The 15450-nt window shown below is 54.6% G+C and overlaps 2 protein-coding genes across 14 annotated transcripts; one reads left to right on the top strand and one right to left on the bottom strand.

Annotated features, from left to right (window-relative positions):
- Positions 1-29: 29 nt before the first annotated feature.
- On the top strand, positions 30-12911 carry FHIP2B (FHF complex subunit HOOK interacting protein 2B). 12 transcript variants are annotated; one of them, XM_084807130.1, is made up of 17 exons: positions 30-305; positions 394-472; positions 1280-1631; positions 3075-3179; positions 3459-3581; positions 4256-4456; positions 4599-4795; positions 5916-6024; positions 6241-6317; positions 6444-6639; positions 7763-7932; positions 8260-8385; positions 9327-9417; positions 9619-9762; positions 10203-10343; positions 10508-10611; positions 11427-12911. In XM_084807130.1, exons 3-17 carry the CDS (start codon positions 1512-1514, stop codon positions 11554-11556), a joined length of 2034 nt encoding a protein of 677 aa, XP_084663256.1. In that variant the 5' UTR covers positions 30-305; positions 394-472; positions 1280-1511; the 3' UTR covers positions 11557-12911. The 12 variants fall into 12 exon arrangements, 8 of the variants coding, with proteins under 8 accessions (XP_084663256.1, XP_084663255.1, XP_084663254.1 ...); XR_014784029.1 differs by having other exon boundaries at positions 92-305; positions 1462-1631; positions 9327-9422; XM_084807129.1 differs by having other exon boundaries at positions 92-305; positions 1462-1631.
- On the bottom strand, positions 12651-15407 carry NUDT18 (nudix hydrolase 18). 2 transcript variants are annotated; one of them, XM_084807137.1, is made up of 4 exons: positions 14988-15407; positions 14700-14913; positions 13954-14231; positions 12651-13013 (listed from the first exon to the last, which is right to left on the bottom strand). In XM_084807137.1, the coding sequence occupies exons 1-4, from the start codon at positions 15141-15143 to the stop codon at positions 12759-12761; spliced, it is 903 nt and encodes a 300-aa protein (XP_084663263.1). In that variant the 5' UTR covers positions 15144-15407; the 3' UTR covers positions 12651-12758. The 2 variants fall into 2 exon arrangements, with proteins under 2 accessions (XP_084663263.1, XP_084663262.1); XM_084807136.1 differs by having other exon boundaries at positions 12651-14231.
- Positions 15408-15450: the final 43 nt, after the last annotated feature.

The following is a 15450-nucleotide window of genomic DNA, read 5'->3' as shown; positions in this document are numbered from 1 at the left end:
GTCAGGTACCGGAAGACCCCGAGCCGGGCAGCCGTCGCGGACAGATGACGCACATTCTCCCCCTCCCCCTCCCCCTCCCCCTCCCCCTCCCATTGGCGCTTGGCCCTGACTGACAGGGCCCGTTGAGCGACACTCGGGGGCTCCTCAAGGGCCGGCGGCCTCGCGGCCCTGTCGACGCGCGCGGCGTGCAAAGCGAGCCAGCGGCGCGCAGCGGAGGGAGCGGCCCGGCCCGGGCCTCCCTCCCTCGGGCAGCCATGGCGCTGCTCGGTCGCCTGGGCGCCCTCCTGCAGCGGGCGGTGGACACGGTCCGAGCGGGGCCCCGTGGGGGGGCGGGGGGGCCGGGGGGGCGTCCGTGCCTCCCCCGGCGCGTCTCACCGTGCGTGTCGCCCGCAGGAGGAGCCCCGCCTCGACCTCCCGGCCGCCTTCACGGAACACTGGAAGGGCCTCACCCACTTCTACCTGGAGGCCACAGGTACGCGGGCGGCCGGCGTCGCCAGAGCCCCTCCCGCGGCCGGCCCGGGCGGGAGCACCAAGCAGGGGCGGCGGGCTCGCCCTGCGGCTCAGCCGGCGCTCTAAAGGGGCCACCCAAGGGGCTCGGGGGGCCCCTTCAGAGCGCCGCCTGAGCCCCTGGGCGAGCCCGCCGCCCCGCCAGCCCCAGCAGGGACTGGACCCGTTGCGGTTGAGCTGGCGCTCGGGTTCTCCCCTCCTTCCGCCGTTCGTCTCCAGACTCGGGGGCGGCCGTGCCTTGAAAGCCTTCCTGAACCCGGCCCCAAGCCGCGTGCGGCGGCCCTGGCGCAGGAGCCGCCCTTGTTCTCTGCCAGCTGCAGCGCTTCCGGGCCGGCGGCAGCTTAGGGGGTTGAAAGGCGGCCCGCCAGGAGCAGCTGCCTGTCAGGATGATCTAGTCTGGAAAGGATCACCGTGGCAGATGGCGGGGCGCAGGGGGCTTCCAGCCGAGGCTTTGAATGTGCGATTCAAGTCACAGAGTGTTACTAGAGGGTTCAGGCAGCAGCGGCAGCATTTTTCCAACTTTTGTCTTACCGTGGAAAGTCTATTAAAGAAAAAAAGACAGAATAGCTGTACAAGGCCTTCTGACTGGTAATGCCAGGAGCCCTCCATCTGGAAGGAGCTCAGGTCCTTCTTTCCAAACAGCCAGTCCTAAAAACAAGGTTGAAACTGGTAAAAGGCAAGTCCTGGCCACAGATGTGACCAGAGCATTTGGGAGCACAGTCAGGTCCAGAAACACCACAGAGTGCAGGCTTAATCTTTCTTCCCATTTCAGAATTTGCCATCCAGTTCTGAAATGGCAAGAGGCCCTACACAAGATTCTGCAGGTGGCTCATGCTGGGTCTGATACTGTTCTGCACTCTCTGTTAATAACGATGTGGATGATGGAGGGGCTGGGATTCTGTGCTGATGAAAACTGAAGTAGGCATCAGAGATGGATATTTGTCTTATCTCAAGATGAAAATAAGCCCGCAAAACAGACGGACATTCCCTGGCGCTTGAAACAGATGCTGGACATCCTAGTGTACGAAGAGAAGCAGCAGCCCTCCGGGGAGACGGGACCATGCTTAGAATACTTGCTTCAACACAAAATCTTGGAGACCCTCAGCACTCTGGGGAAAGCTGAGGTACCACCGCCTTCTTGTTTCTGAGCCATCTTGTGTGCACAGTTGCCACTTGCTGGCCTCATGTTGTTGTAACATAGCTCTCTCTCCAGAGCTGACTCACTTGTAGCCTCTGTTTTTAATACTTTCTTTTGTAACAATAACAGTGTCATTTAGCACTTAAATAGTGCATTTGGAGTTTCAGTGTGCCTCAGGTGCATTATCTCAGTAATCTTAACCACCCCATTATCTCTGTGTTATAGCAGGGAAACACCAAGGCTGAGAATTGAAGCAGGGCCTTCTCAAATCATAACACAAACATCATTTTCTTGCAAGAAATTTCCATTTCTTAATCTTCCCTATTTCTATCTTGAATAGCATCCCAACCCTTTTCTCTACCTGGATTATTTGTCATATACCTAGATTATCTTTAATTTCCTTCCCACCTTAATATATGATGATTTCACTTCCAAAGGAGTAGCTGTGTTGGATGCAGCAAACCAAAGAATCCTGTTAATGCTATAAAGATTAACAGATTATTTTGCCATTTGTAGTAACCTAGCTTTCACTCTTTACAGGGACTTACTTTTACAAGATGGACCAAAGTCATTTAACATGGGGCAAATTATAGTTGGGTGTTGCTGCCAAGGAGATATGCCCCGAAGTAAATCCCACTGAAACCAATCAGACCTGCTTCTTAATCAACATGGTTAGGTTTCTAAGTGATTAAGGGCTCAATCCTGAACATGTTTAGACAGAAAAAAATGATACAACTCCCAGCATTCCCCAGCCAGCCATGCTTTTTTTGTGTGTAAACTTCTTTTTCTGTCTAAACATGTGCGGGTTTGCACCCTAAATTACAATCCTGCTGTGTGTGGTTTTGAACTTCCACATCCCATCTCTTGCCTTTAATCTCAGCATGAGGCTGAACTTCAACCATCTGATGTTCAGCAGCCATTACTCTCATTACAGCACCCATAGTCTCTTCCTCCATTTTCGATATGGTACAAGTGCATGTGATCATGTGGTAAATGCAGAACCCTCAAAACCTGGATGCGGGGCAAAGAGCAGGGACTTTTTGGTAACGGTAGTGTTGTCATAGTGTGGTCTCAAAACAAATTTGGCACATCCACTCTCTCTTTTTTTTAATTAATTGGTGAAACCTTTTTTTTATTCCTGTAGGAGGTGTTGGCAGGGTCCACGTTAAATTTTAATTATCTGAGGCTGTGGTTTTATTTGCTGCTGATATGCTGTTTTATTATTTTTCTTTTTAACAATTCTACAATTTTTATTTTAAGCCTTAATTGTTGAGGTTATATTTTATTATGGTTTTCTTCTTAAGGGCTCTTTGAAGCCACATGACAGGAATTGAAGCCAGTAAAGGAATAATATTACATAGAGCTGCCTGGGTGAGACCCTGTGAGGGACTTTTTCTAATGCCATTCTTGTTGCTCTTCTGGCCCCCAGTATCCTCTGGGGATGAGGTCTCAGGTGCTCCTCTTCTTCAGCCGCCTGCTGGGACAGATGCAGTGCCCTTTGCTGCATTACCTGAATGTGTACAGGCCTGTCCAGGTGAGTGTCATTTTTGGGTGCAGCTTAGTTGTCCTTGCAAAAGAAGGCAAAGCCGAGATGTTATATTCGATGTTCCCCCAGCTCTTCCCACTCTAAGCTGCTGCAAGTAGAAACCAGTGCTGTTCTATGTGCAAAAAATACACCCCTGAATTTGGCTTTTGATGGTTAGCAAGTGTGTCTTGGTTCAAAGCCCCTTGGGGTCTTCCTAAAGCACTTCCCTACCCACGTGCTTATTAAAGCCACTGCTGATTCTCCATCTCTCCCCTCCCCCTTCTACAGAAACTTCTTCAGTTTGGGAGTGAGGCACTGGGCCCTGAGCCTGAGAAGGAAGTGATGCAACTTGTTGCTGTTCTGTGCACCAAGATCAGACAGGAGCCTGCCCTGCTCCCATATGTTCTTGAGGTGAGGGATTATTAAAGCTGCCTGCTTCTGGGTGCTGGCCCTTTTTCGTGGCCTGGGGCAGACTGCACACTGCTCTGGTGCCTCTAGGCCGGCATGCATAAATGGCAGGAAAAATCGTACCTAATTGTATCAAATTTCATCCAAGAACTTGAAAATTAAGTTGTGGCAGTTACACACAGCACCTTTAGGCTTGAAGAGCAGGCTCTGTCCTAGTCTTGAAGCCACTCATCTGTTCTCATTGGGACTAACTGTACCTGGCCCTCCTGGGCTGGAGGGGTTAACCACTCTTCTGGCCTAATTTGGGACACCAGCACTGGTCCCACCGTGCTTCCGGACAGCTTTGTTCCCTTGAGCAAGCCAGAGGTGGCACAGCTCCTGACAGCAGTTTCCTTTTTCGTTCTTGTTTGGATAGATTCAAACCGTTTCTCAAAGATTCTTGCAGATGACTTGTGTTAAGAATCAAGTAGAGCCAGTTTTTCTGAAAGGGCTTAACATACGTTGCATTCTGCAGCTGGCGGTCACTGAAAAGCCTACAAAAATTAGAGTGTTGGCTGTGGAGAATCCCATGATGAGTTGAGCCCTTTCAGGCAATGTAGCTTCCCTTTATTGCCCAGCACAAATCCAGCATGCTTCAAGGGGGTACTGTGGTCTGAATCCTCCCTCTTACTTTCAAGGGCAAGCGTGTGGATCAGCCGTGCCATCTTCAGAGGGCAGCAGCTGAGCCCGTGTTGGCCCCTGCCCAGCCCCTGCTCACACCCGTAGAGCCAGGCAGAGGGCTGGGTCCAGAGGAAGCTTCCTGTGGGGTGCCACTGATGAGACCAGCCTCCTCCACTCTGAACCTGGTGACTTTTTTGATCAGCTTATGCAAGAGCAAGGTATGGGGCTGCGGCAGTGGAGACCAAGGAGGCATGTGGGAGACACTGCTTCCTGCTAGGCAGGGCAGTGTGAGACCCCCCCCCCCCCGCCAACATCAGTGGAAGGAGGGGGCTCCAGGAGTGCAATTTTCTCACCTTGCAGAAGAGGAAGGTTGCGCTAAAAGCCCAGGAGAACCTGCTGCTGCTCACCAGCATCGACCACCCAGCTGCTGCACTGGCCTTGATGCATGACGGCACGCTCTGCCCCCTAGTGGCTGACCATCTCTGCGCCCTGTACAAGGCCATCCCAGCGGCCGTCCACCCTGCTGATGTTGCCACGCTTCAGCCAGTCAGCTGGAGGTAGGAAGCCCCCGTTGGGCTGCCTGGGATGGATCCGCAATCAGTCACCGCATCATCTGGCAAGGAGGCCTGGGTCCTGGGCCACAGGCATGGGGGCAGCCTGGCTCTGTGTGGGGGGTCTTTGACGAGATGCAGGCTGGGCTCTCTGAGGTCCATGGGGACCGAGGGGCCTTTGTCAGAGCCGGCGAGGGCTTGGCAGCAGGTTGCTTGCTCCCTTCCTCCCGTCCCCCGAGGTTCCTGGCTTGCTGCTGCCTGTTCTTGAGCTTTTTTCCTCCCTATGCCCAATCCCTGGCATGCGTCGAGGGATGGGGTGGGTCCATCTTTGTCTAGACTAAATATAAATCTGGGGAATATTCTTTCAACCGCAGTATGTGCATCCGTGTTCCGTTATGTTCAAAGAAAGCCAAGGCAACATTGCTCTCTAATAATTCGCCTGTGGTGCCTTCATTGAGCGCCCAACATACTGTAGGAGGAAGATATGTTGAGAGTGGGGAGAATGTGCCTCCCCTAAGACTCAAAAGTTCTATTTGATACTTGACCTGGGCAGGCAAAGATTCGCCAGGAGTCGCTTCAGGTGGTGCCTGTCCCTAGAAACACCAGGTTGGCAGTGTGTTTGGGGTTTTTTTCTCTGAATGGTGCCTGGCACTCCTACAGCTATCCAAGTATTGAGCAGTGGTAACAGACAGTACTCCCTGCTATGCTACAGTCCCAGTATGGAAGGAAGGACATGATAAAGCGGGGAGGCCAGTACCTGGGTCCAAACACGTAACGGAGAGTGCTGCCTGGGCAGCTTTGGAAGCTGGTGTGGGCCGGTTTTCAGGTGTCAGACTAGGACCAGGAAGACCTAGGTTCAAATTCTGCACCCAGCCAGTGACCTTGGGCCAGTCACTGTCTCTCAGCCTGCCCTATTTCACAGGATTGTCAGGAGAATCATGTGTGCCACTCCTTAGTGACAGGATAGGGTTAAAAAAGCAAGAATAAGTCATCTTGAGTGTTTGCTTGAAGAGGACTTCTGCCCAGTCCAATGCCTGGGCTCCTAGTGCCCCCTTCCCTAGCACAATGGTGCCCCTATGCTGTTTTGCCCTTGGGATGAGCTTCACACCTTTTGATCTCCTTTCAGGTTTCAGGGCAGCTGTGGGGAGGAGAGCTCCTTTCCAGGACAACGCAGCCTGGAAGTTTTCTTTGGCTGGCTAGATCTCTGTGATAGCCTTATGAAAGAGGCCCTGCCAGTAAGAAACTTCCCACCACCCTCTGTGCATCCCCCTCCCCGCACCTGTTTAACTCACAGAAAGGCCTCCACCCCTTTCCCCCTGAGCGGGAGGTGTTGCTGGGAAGGCCCTGTGCCTTGCCCTTCCCACGGCTGGCTCACCAGCTCTCCAGGTTCTGAATGCTCTGCTGGAGGGGCACAGCAGCAGGCTTGTGACTCATGGCTGAACCCCCACCAGGCTGTTGCAGATGCTCTCAGCGAGGCCGTGGGCCAGAGGCTCTTCCTGGGAAGGCTGCAGCCCCAGCTTCTGCAGATGTGAGTCTTCTTGGGAAGAGGGGAACGGGGGGGCATCCAGCCCTGCCTTGCTTGGCGGGCTCAGCACTCTCCCGGAGCCCCTTGGCACAGGCAGGTCCTCTGAGTCTGCCTGCTCTCCCTTGGCAGGTCAGAACGTGGCATCCTCCTCTCAACAGCTATCCTGACAGGTGTGGTGAGGCAGATCCGTGCTCCCGCCCTCCTCCGGGAATTGGTTGCATTTGTGTTGGGGGCCGAGAGGGAGCCTACGGTGTCTGAGGACCCAGGGCAGCCACTGCTTCTGCGCTCCCACCTGATAGAGCGCTGCAACCATCTGTCAGACGAGGTGAGCCAGAATCCTACTGAGAAAGCTGTGCCCTGGCATGGGGCCCTGGGCCTGCCATGCTCTTCAGCCAGCTGTACAAAAGGCAGCAGCCATCTGTCAGGGATGCTCTGACTTGGATTCCTGCACTGAGCAGGGGGTTGGACTTGATGGCCTTGTAGGCACCTTCCAACCCTACTATTCTATGATTCTATAAGCCAAAGGCTCCATGCTTGGATCAAAAGGCTGAAGGGGGAGCAACTGTTAGGGTTCTGACTGATTCAGGGCTTGATCCGAGCTCCTCGAGGCTCAGCTCCTGCAAATACTTTGAATGCCAGGGGTGGGCCCCTGCACTGTGGGAAGTGATCAAAACAGTCAGGTGCCTCGGAGAACAGGTAAAGTGTTCTTCTCTCATCACCCAAGCTTGCTAACCTGCCAGAGCAAGGACTGTGCTGTTTCATTTGGGGACAGTCTTGAGCTCATCTCCTCACATCCTGGGAACAAAATGCTGGGGTGATTGCTGGCTCAAGGCCACTGCTGGCCAGGGGGATCCCTGCTTGGGCATTGCTCTTCCCGCTCAAAGCCTCCTCTGCAAAATGGGAGCTCTCCCAGTGAGCAGCTCAGTGCCACAGAGCTCCAGGCAGTCTGCAGCCAGGAAATGGGAGCAGTTCCACAGATGGTCCCAGCCCTTGGACAGCAGTGCGTCAAGGCAGAGGATCAGGACCTCCTCAGGTCCAGCTCTGGATTTCAGTATCCTGGCAGATGGGGACAGGGAAGAACAACCTGCAACCAAGCCAGACTGCAGTGTGGCCCCGACAGTGATTTGGAAGGGATCAGGGCATGTTTGTGTTTCTTGCCAGCCAGCTGAACTTGGGGTCCTTGTCCATACAGAACTGCTCCCACTTGCTTGCTGAGATTGCCAGGAGCCCTGCACGCCTCCGTGGAATGGCTTGGAGCAGCTCACACTGGAAGGAAGGGAGGCTTCCTTCCTTTCTGTTTTGGAAGGGAGGCTTTTGAGCCAGTTTCCCCCTGCCAGCAGCTCCCTTCCCCCTTCTGGGCAGCACAAGGTGACTCACCTTGGCCTTGAGAGCCACACAGGGCCCTTCTGCTCGCCCAGCTCTCCCTCACCCTCTCCTCCTTTCTCCAGATCAGCATGGCCACCTTGAGGTTGTTTGAGGAGCTGCTTCGGCTTCCTGACCAATGCATTGTGCAGACCCTGGTGCTGCACAACCTGGAGGAGCGCAGCTACATCTTGAGGGGTCCATCTGGACAGGAAGAACCTGTCACCCAAGAGGAAGGCCCCTGCGAGGATGGGCTGTAAGTGAGCTGTGGGGGGTGGAGAGTTGATGGCACACTTCGGAAAACCCTCCCATAGGAGGGATGCCTGGCATTGTTGTACACTTTTTGGCGCCAGATTAAAACCTTTTTATTTGCCCAAATGGTTTAATATTAAATTTGTATTTTCTAGCTAATTGAAAGTGCTTTTATGCCTCTTAATTTTACTTTAGTGATGTTTGCATTTTATACTGTTTTATAGCACTGGAGATTAGATTTTTGAAATCTTTTGGGGTGAAGGTGGTCTATAATTTTTTTAATAAAGGAAAGTCTTGACTGGCTGTTGAAGCTTGTTCCCTGTCCCAGCAGAGAACTAGAGGAAGATCCCTACTTCCCAGATGTCCGTTTCCAGGCCTCCACAAAGCCAGCCTGTCCTGCTGTAAAGCCAGATACCCAGCCTGAGGGGAATGTGGATGTGAAGGAGGTTGTCAGCAGGTAGCTCTCTCCAAAGCTGGAAGGGGGGTGGGCAGAGCTTGGGCCCCATTGATCATAATCCATGCACAGCTGAAGTGCTCCGCCAGAGCTCAGTGCGCTGCAGCTCTGACATTAGAGGTGGGGTGGCTTGCACAGCCATAATGGCTGAGTGCTTTGATTGGAATTCACACCATGCAAACTTATTTGGGTGAATGGAAGCTGCAGTTGGGATCCAGCTTGGTTTTAAATTCAGCCCTAATTATCTGTTATGTGTTAGATTTATACCCTGCCCTATCCTGTTGACTCAGGATGAGTTGTAGCAATGTCATTAAAAGACACAGTGATTACAATTCCCAAAGGACTCACGCTGAAAGTAATGAGTATAGAAACTTCTAAGAAGAGGACAAAGCAATAATAATAAATGCAAATTTTGTTCTAGCCACTAAAATGCAGCCCTTGCTGCAGCCATTATTTATTTAGATAAATAAATCTGGGTTTTGTGGAGCTGTTTGGTATTCTTGTTTTTAGTGGATACTCAGTATTAGTTGATAGCGCAGTTGTAAATTCTGCATATATTTCTGAATTCACTGTTGTGTAGGAGAAGCTAGGCAGGAGTGATTGACTCGCTTCCCTAAGGCTGTTAGATTGGAGGGTGGGGTTGTTTTCTTATTTCATTTATATCCCACCATTCCTCCAAGGAAATCGAGGTGGCATACACATTTTCCCATCCCTCTTTTATCCTCACAGCAGCCCTATCAGAGCGACTGGCCTAAGTTCCCCTGCCACCCCCAGCAGATGTTCTGAGAGGAAACTTGAGCCCTGGTTTCCTGGTCCTAATCCAGCACCCTAAGCACTATACCACCCTGGTTCCCCAGTCAGCTAACCAGCTGCCTGAGAGACTCCTTTGCCCTTTGCATTCAGCCTGAGAACCAAGAGCTGTCCTCTCCTTCTTTCTCTTTCAGCTTCCTTTGCCTAGTTCCTAGTGAAGCAAAGACCTCTGCGTATCTGGAGGAAGCAGGATATGACACCTACGTCCATGATGCAAATGCGCTGGTGAGGTGCTGACTCCCTCCTGTACCTGCCCCCATCCCAGAGAGAGGTGTGCTGTTGGTGGCTGCTGCCTACCCCTTGACACAGCACAGAGGGTCCCAGCATGAGCCTCTCCAACAAGGGCAGTTGCTGGTGCCGGTGCCTGCTGCCTGCCCGTCCCTCCCATCCGCTTGGACTGCCCACGATCTCACTTCCTCCCATCAGTTTCAGGAATGCCGTGCCAACGTGTCGCACTGGAACTGGCCCCAGGCTTCTCAGCCCCTGGAAAGCTGCGCTGCCGGATCCTGCTTTTATGAGGGTCATTTCCTGAAGGTACTCTTTGACCGGCTGACACGGATCCTTGACCAGGTAGGCTGGAAAAAATAGTCTTGAGCTTGGTGGACAAGGCCAGCCATGATAAGGCCTGGAGCATAGTGTTCTCTGTTTTGGCCTGGAGGGAAATGTTGCAGGGACTTCTGCCTTCCCTAGAATGAACTTGAGGGAGGGGGGAGCAGCTTCAAAGAAGAGAATGCACCGTTCCCTCTTCTCCCACCACACTGCAGCTGAGGGCTGGTGCATAATGAAACCCAAGGTTTTCTGCTTGCAGAATGGGCGGAGGGTAAGTGCAGAATTGGGCTTAGACTTTTCTCCTGCTCCCTCCCCCTCTTCATCCACCCCTTCAGTGTGGGTCTGCCGTTGCTCAGCAAAGAGCAGGCAATTAATGAAGCCCACTGCTTGTTCGTTGATCAACAAACCTTCCTGCCCCCAAACAGCACTCTCTGTCCCTCTCTGTTCTTCTTCCGCTGCAGCCCTACGTGGTGAACCTGCAGGTGACATCGGTGCTGTCCCGCCTGGCCCTCTTCCCTCACCCGCACCTCCATGAGTACCTTCTGGACCCCTACCTGGCCCTGGCCCCAGGCTGCAGGAGCCTCTTCTCAGTGCTGATCAGGGTAATGCCCAGCCTTGGTGCAGAAACCAGGGTGGGGAGGGGACTGGGAGTGCTGCCTAGGGCCAGTGCCTTTTGTGGGTCCCCAGCTCCGGCAACCAAGCCAAGAGGAGCCGTGCCTTCCTCTTCTCCTCTCCACCTGCCCCCTCTCCCACTGTTTCCCACTAGGTGATTGGCGACCTCATGCAGAGAACCCAGCAGATACCAGACTTTCCCACCAACTTGCTTCTGGTCCGGAGGTGGCTAATGGGGCTGGTCCCTGCAGAACCACCGTGAGTGATGGGCAGAGGCATGCAGGACAAGACACAGGTTGCCATGGCTAGTGCCTCTGTCACCAGGAGCATCTCAAACAGCAGGGCAGGGACTCTGGAACTTCTCCAGGCCTGCCTTGGCACTCACAAAGTTATTCATGGCTGACGTACCCTTAAGCTACTCTGGTTACAACAGTGCACCTGTGGAGATTAGAGTAGGGGTGGGCAGAAAGTAGTTCCTCAGATGTTTTGGACTTCAGCTCCCAGAAGCCTTTGCCACCATGGCCAGTTGTCAGGAATGCTGAAAAGTCCAAAACATCTGAGGATCTAGTTTCTGCCCACCCCTGTGTTTGAGCATGGGAACAGTAAAACAAAGGAACCATTGGGCTGATATTCCCTCCAGGTTATTTTTTGGGGTCCTTTCAAATTTGATGGCATCAAGCTTTCCTGTTAATGTATTCCTTTTGTTGTCGGATACTTGCAACTTTGATCCAGCTTCCCAACAGAGAAGATAGGACAAAGCCTGTGGTATTTAGGAGAGCTACACTAGTGTAGTGACTAGGAGACTGAGCTGTAAATGTCCAGGTGCCTGGTTTAACCTAGACTCTAGCCACACTCACTGGGTGTTCTTGGGCAAGCTGCTGTTTTCATATGTAATGGTGATCTGCCTTGTTGCGGCGGGCGGGGGGTGTTGCTGCATACAACTAAGGTAAGTATGTGAAGTGTTTTACCTATGTGCTAAGTACTATTATTACCCTGAGACAGAAGTGCGGAAAGTGGCAATTGGCAAGGAGGCTAAAGCCACTTTCCCTGCATTGCATACTGGCTACTTGCAGGATTAGCCATCAGACGCTCCTGGAGGGGGTGGTTGTACTTGAGGAATTCTGCAAGGAGTTGGCCGCCATCGTCTTTGTCAAGTCCGTGCCGGGGGGCCCTGCCTGCTCTCCTGTCTACAGGACACCGTAAGCCGCTTCACAAGACTGGGAGTGCAGAGTGCCCACGGATCGGCTTCTCCCTTCTATTCCAAGCCTCTCTCAGGACTTCTGCAGCCAGTGTCTAACTAGGACCTTTGTGGCAACCACAGAGGCCCTCACCCGTGCTGGGCTCTCAACAACTCCTTATGAACCTGACAGTAGCAGTGCAGTGCAGTTCCACAGAGGGAGTGCAGAAGGAGTCTTTGGGGGCAAGGAACCAGAGCAGGGAGAGCTGTTTGTGGCTGTTTGCTTGGAGGCCCCAGCATTTTTGTGGTGCTGCTTCCTGGGGTGATGCCTTTTGGCCTGGCCCTCCACAGTCAAGCACCTCTTTGCCTCAGGAAAGCAAGGTGCGTTTGCTTGATTCTCAGGAGTCACTTGATTTGGACTGCTGTCTCTATGAGGCTGCATCATGGTTCAGAGCAGATGTGGCTACCTTTCTCCCTGCCTGAGTGACAGCCTGGATTCTCCACCTACCAGTTCTGGTCTTCTTTGTTTGAGCTCCTGCAAGGAGAGTCTGGCGGGTTGATCTCTTTGTCAAGAACTGAAGGATGTTAAAGGCTCCTCCCAAAGTGCTTGGATTTTACCTCCTGCTGTCGATGGCAGAAATGGCGAGGTGGGGCTGCTTTTGGTGGCGGGCCTGTTTTATTTAATGGTGATTAGCTAGTGGGCCAGGGGGTGACTAGCAGCTGCCTGTGCACGAAAGAAGAGTGCAAAGCGTGACTGGGCCAAGGCTGCTTGGATTAGGGGACCTGCTGCTGTGGTGCTCCTCCTCGCATGACTCCCTGCTGATTAGGGTTGGTTACACATGCTTCAGTTGTGGCCATCTCTGCATGCAGTGGAGAGATAGGCTAGGCCAACAGGGAAAGCTGTTAGCCCACTGGGCACAGGCTCCAGTTCTGTCTGCTGGGGTTCCTGAACATGGCTGAGCTTCCCTTCTGCTTCTCTCGCCCAGCCCAATTAATCTTCCTAGTCACATCTATGCAGGAAGAATCTTTTGTATTTGTTTTTATCTTGCAAGAAAAAGTGCTAGGTTTTACCAAGTCAACTTCATCATAACTCTTTAAATATCACCTTTTGAACCAGGAGTGTTCACAAAAGCTGTCTGTGCTGAGAGAACAAGGGTGACGTATATTACATACATACATCAGTCACAGCCTCTCATTAATGGGATTCTTGTCTACATGTGCTTGAAATTCAGTACACTACAGCAGGGAAACTGGCCTTTAGCCAGTCTGTACATTTTTTGGTATCTCCACATTTTGCCACCAGATTCCCTGCTTTCATGATGCTGGCTATGCAGGTGACTTGTTTGTTTCCTGTGCATGAAATAAACAAGAAGCTGTGATACGTGTTGGGCTCACTTGCACTGCTGTGTAGGGCCAGTAGCAGTCTTGGGGGAAGCTTGAGCAATTGGCTGTGCCCCCTCAGGCTTTTTGTCAGAGCCACACTCTGCAAAGAGAAAAAACAGCAAAAACGTGAAAGAAACAGGCCTTTTTATTTTCCACTAAGCTTGTGAGTTTGGCTGGCTGGCTTTTTGTGCAGACAGCTGTAAATCTAGGGGAAAGAGACCAGAAAGGCTGGGCTGGGGGCAGTTCAGGTTCTTCCTGTAGCACAAAAGTTTGCAACTGGGAAGAGAATTCAGGTGGGGAAGAAGGGGGCAGAGATCTTGCCATAGTGCTGATGAGAAAAGGACAAGGCGGGAGGATGCACCTCAAGGCTGTTTGCTCTCTCCCCTGAGGAGATGGGAGCGCTGCACCGGTCGCCTGTGAGCTGTTGCTGCTGGGAAGGGAGGTTAACATCTGAGTTTGGCCCATTTCTGACGTTGAGGCAGAAACCAGCCCCACATGTGCTACATGCCCTCAGCAGCTTGATGCCAGTCAGTGCTTCCCTCTAGCAACAGCCCAGTATCAAGCATTGCGTTTTGACCCAGGCTTGGAAACCCCGATGCCTGTAAAAGCTCTCGCATATCCTTGGGGGCCGAGCTGCCAGGTTAGCCAAGCAAGGCAGCCAAGGAGGGCCACCACCCACCCACCCGGAAATTGCACCCCAGGCTTGAGGGCGCCTAACTGTGAATGGGGATAAAGGACGAAGTGTGGAGCCTCTGGAGCATCCTGCTCCGCAGGGCCCCATCCTCAACCTTCCACCAGGTGAAGGCCTTGTTCTGCAATTCTGGGGGCGCCTCCTTTGGTGGCTGGCTTGGGTCACCCACTGTTGCCACCACGTTGAAGCAGACACCGTCACTTTGCCCAGGCTCCTTGCCGAGGTGCTGTAGCCCCAGCAGGCCTTGGATGTGGATGCCTGCCTGGGACTGGGGCAGGCATTTCCGGAGAAGCCGGCGCACGGCCACCAGTAGAGTGTTGCCCAGCTCTGAGCGGGAGGTGCTACTCACAGCCATGGGAAGGTGCAGAGCCCCTGCTGTTCCCAGGAGCACCCACAAGGCATCTCTGGAGCCCATAAAGGCCAGCAGGAGCCGCTGACAGATGAATGCACAAGGCAGCTCGGCCGGCCGGCCAGGTGGGTGGGGTGGGCAGGCTTGATACTGTAGAGCAAGTTCCATTAAGGGCACGATATCCTGCGCACGGAGGGAGAGGGAGGGACTCTCCCTGTTCCACCACTGGGCCTGCAGGGACTCGGCGTCTGCATCCTGCAAGGTCTTCAGGGTGCCACCTGGAGGGGGAAGACTTTAGTATCAGGTGGAGGGTGATCCACAGGCTGGCAGGATTCAGATTGGGCCCACACCCACCCTAGAGTGCCCTGCTTGCCCAGAAGCAGCTGCTTGGAAAATGGTTCCTGGCTGCAGGAGCCTTTCCACACCGTTCTGCTCCCCAACAGCCCTCACAGCGCGTGCAGTTGCCCTGGGGCAGCACAAGTGGCAAGATGCATTCAGTGGGTGAAAAAAAAGAAGGGGGAACCCAGGGCAGAGCCCTGGCCAGCGGCTTCCACATGCAGGCTCCCGGTGCCGCTCTGCGGTCAGAAAAAGGATGGAAGAAGCGGCGGGAAAACGCGTGAGGGCTGCCGCGGGGGGAGGCCTGGAAGCTGACGCGCCCCCCCCACCCCGCGGGCGAGGCAGGGCGACGGTGTGCTCAACCCCCCGCCGCCCCCTGTGGCTGCCCAGCCCGTCCCCAAAGCCAGCACCGGTGGGGTGGGCGAGGAAGACGAAGCGGATCCAGCCGGGGCCTCGCTCCTCCACGGCCAGCAGGGTGCGCGGCTGGCACTGCAGGCCCGTCTCCTCCGCCACCTCCCTCCGCAGGGCCTCCACGATGGTCTCCCGGGGCTCCATCCGGCCGGCCGGCAGGTACCACGTCCCGTAGCACTCGCGCTTGGCTTCCTGCATCACCAACACCTCGTTCTGCGGGGGGAGGGCCGTTAGCGCGGGCGCCAGGCGGGGCCCCGCCCCCGCCCGCGCCCGCGCCCGCCCCGCACCTTCTCGTTGAGCAGCACGGCCAGCACGATGTAGCAAGTGTTCCTCCGCAGGCGCGCCGGCTCCGGCGGTTCCGGCGGGCCCGAGTCGCAGCAGCCCCCGCCGGGCACCGGCCAGCCCTCGCCGCTCAGCACCGCCTCCAGCTCCTCCGCAGCCATCCCGGGCGGGCGCGGCGCTTGGCGGCGCACACTGCACGCGCAGAGGCCCCCCCCGCCGGCAGCTGCTGGCAGCGCGTCGGGGCGTCCGAGCGGGCGCCCCCCGATCCCAGGCCGCCGGGGAGGGGGCAGCGAGCGCCAGCTATTCCCTGGCCGGGGGAACTCTGCCCATGCCCAGGAGCGCCGCCGTCTGCCTCGCGCCGGCGGAGAGCTGGGCGGCTTCAAGAGCGCGGGGGGCGCACGCGCGACGCTGCCGCTGCCGCCCCCAACGGCCCAGCCGCCTCGCTTCCCATTGGTCGACGGCGGGGGG

Source organism: Heloderma suspectum, chromosome 6 (assembly GCF_057233095.1).
Source record: "Heloderma suspectum isolate Gila_16-S chromosome 6, 16-S_ref, whole genome shotgun sequence".
NCBI classification, from domain to species: domain Eukaryota; kingdom Metazoa; phylum Chordata; class Lepidosauria; order Squamata; family Helodermatidae; genus Heloderma; species Heloderma suspectum.
The sequence above is the reverse complement of the archived record's forward strand: the minus strand, read 5'-3'. Positions and strand labels throughout refer to the sequence as shown.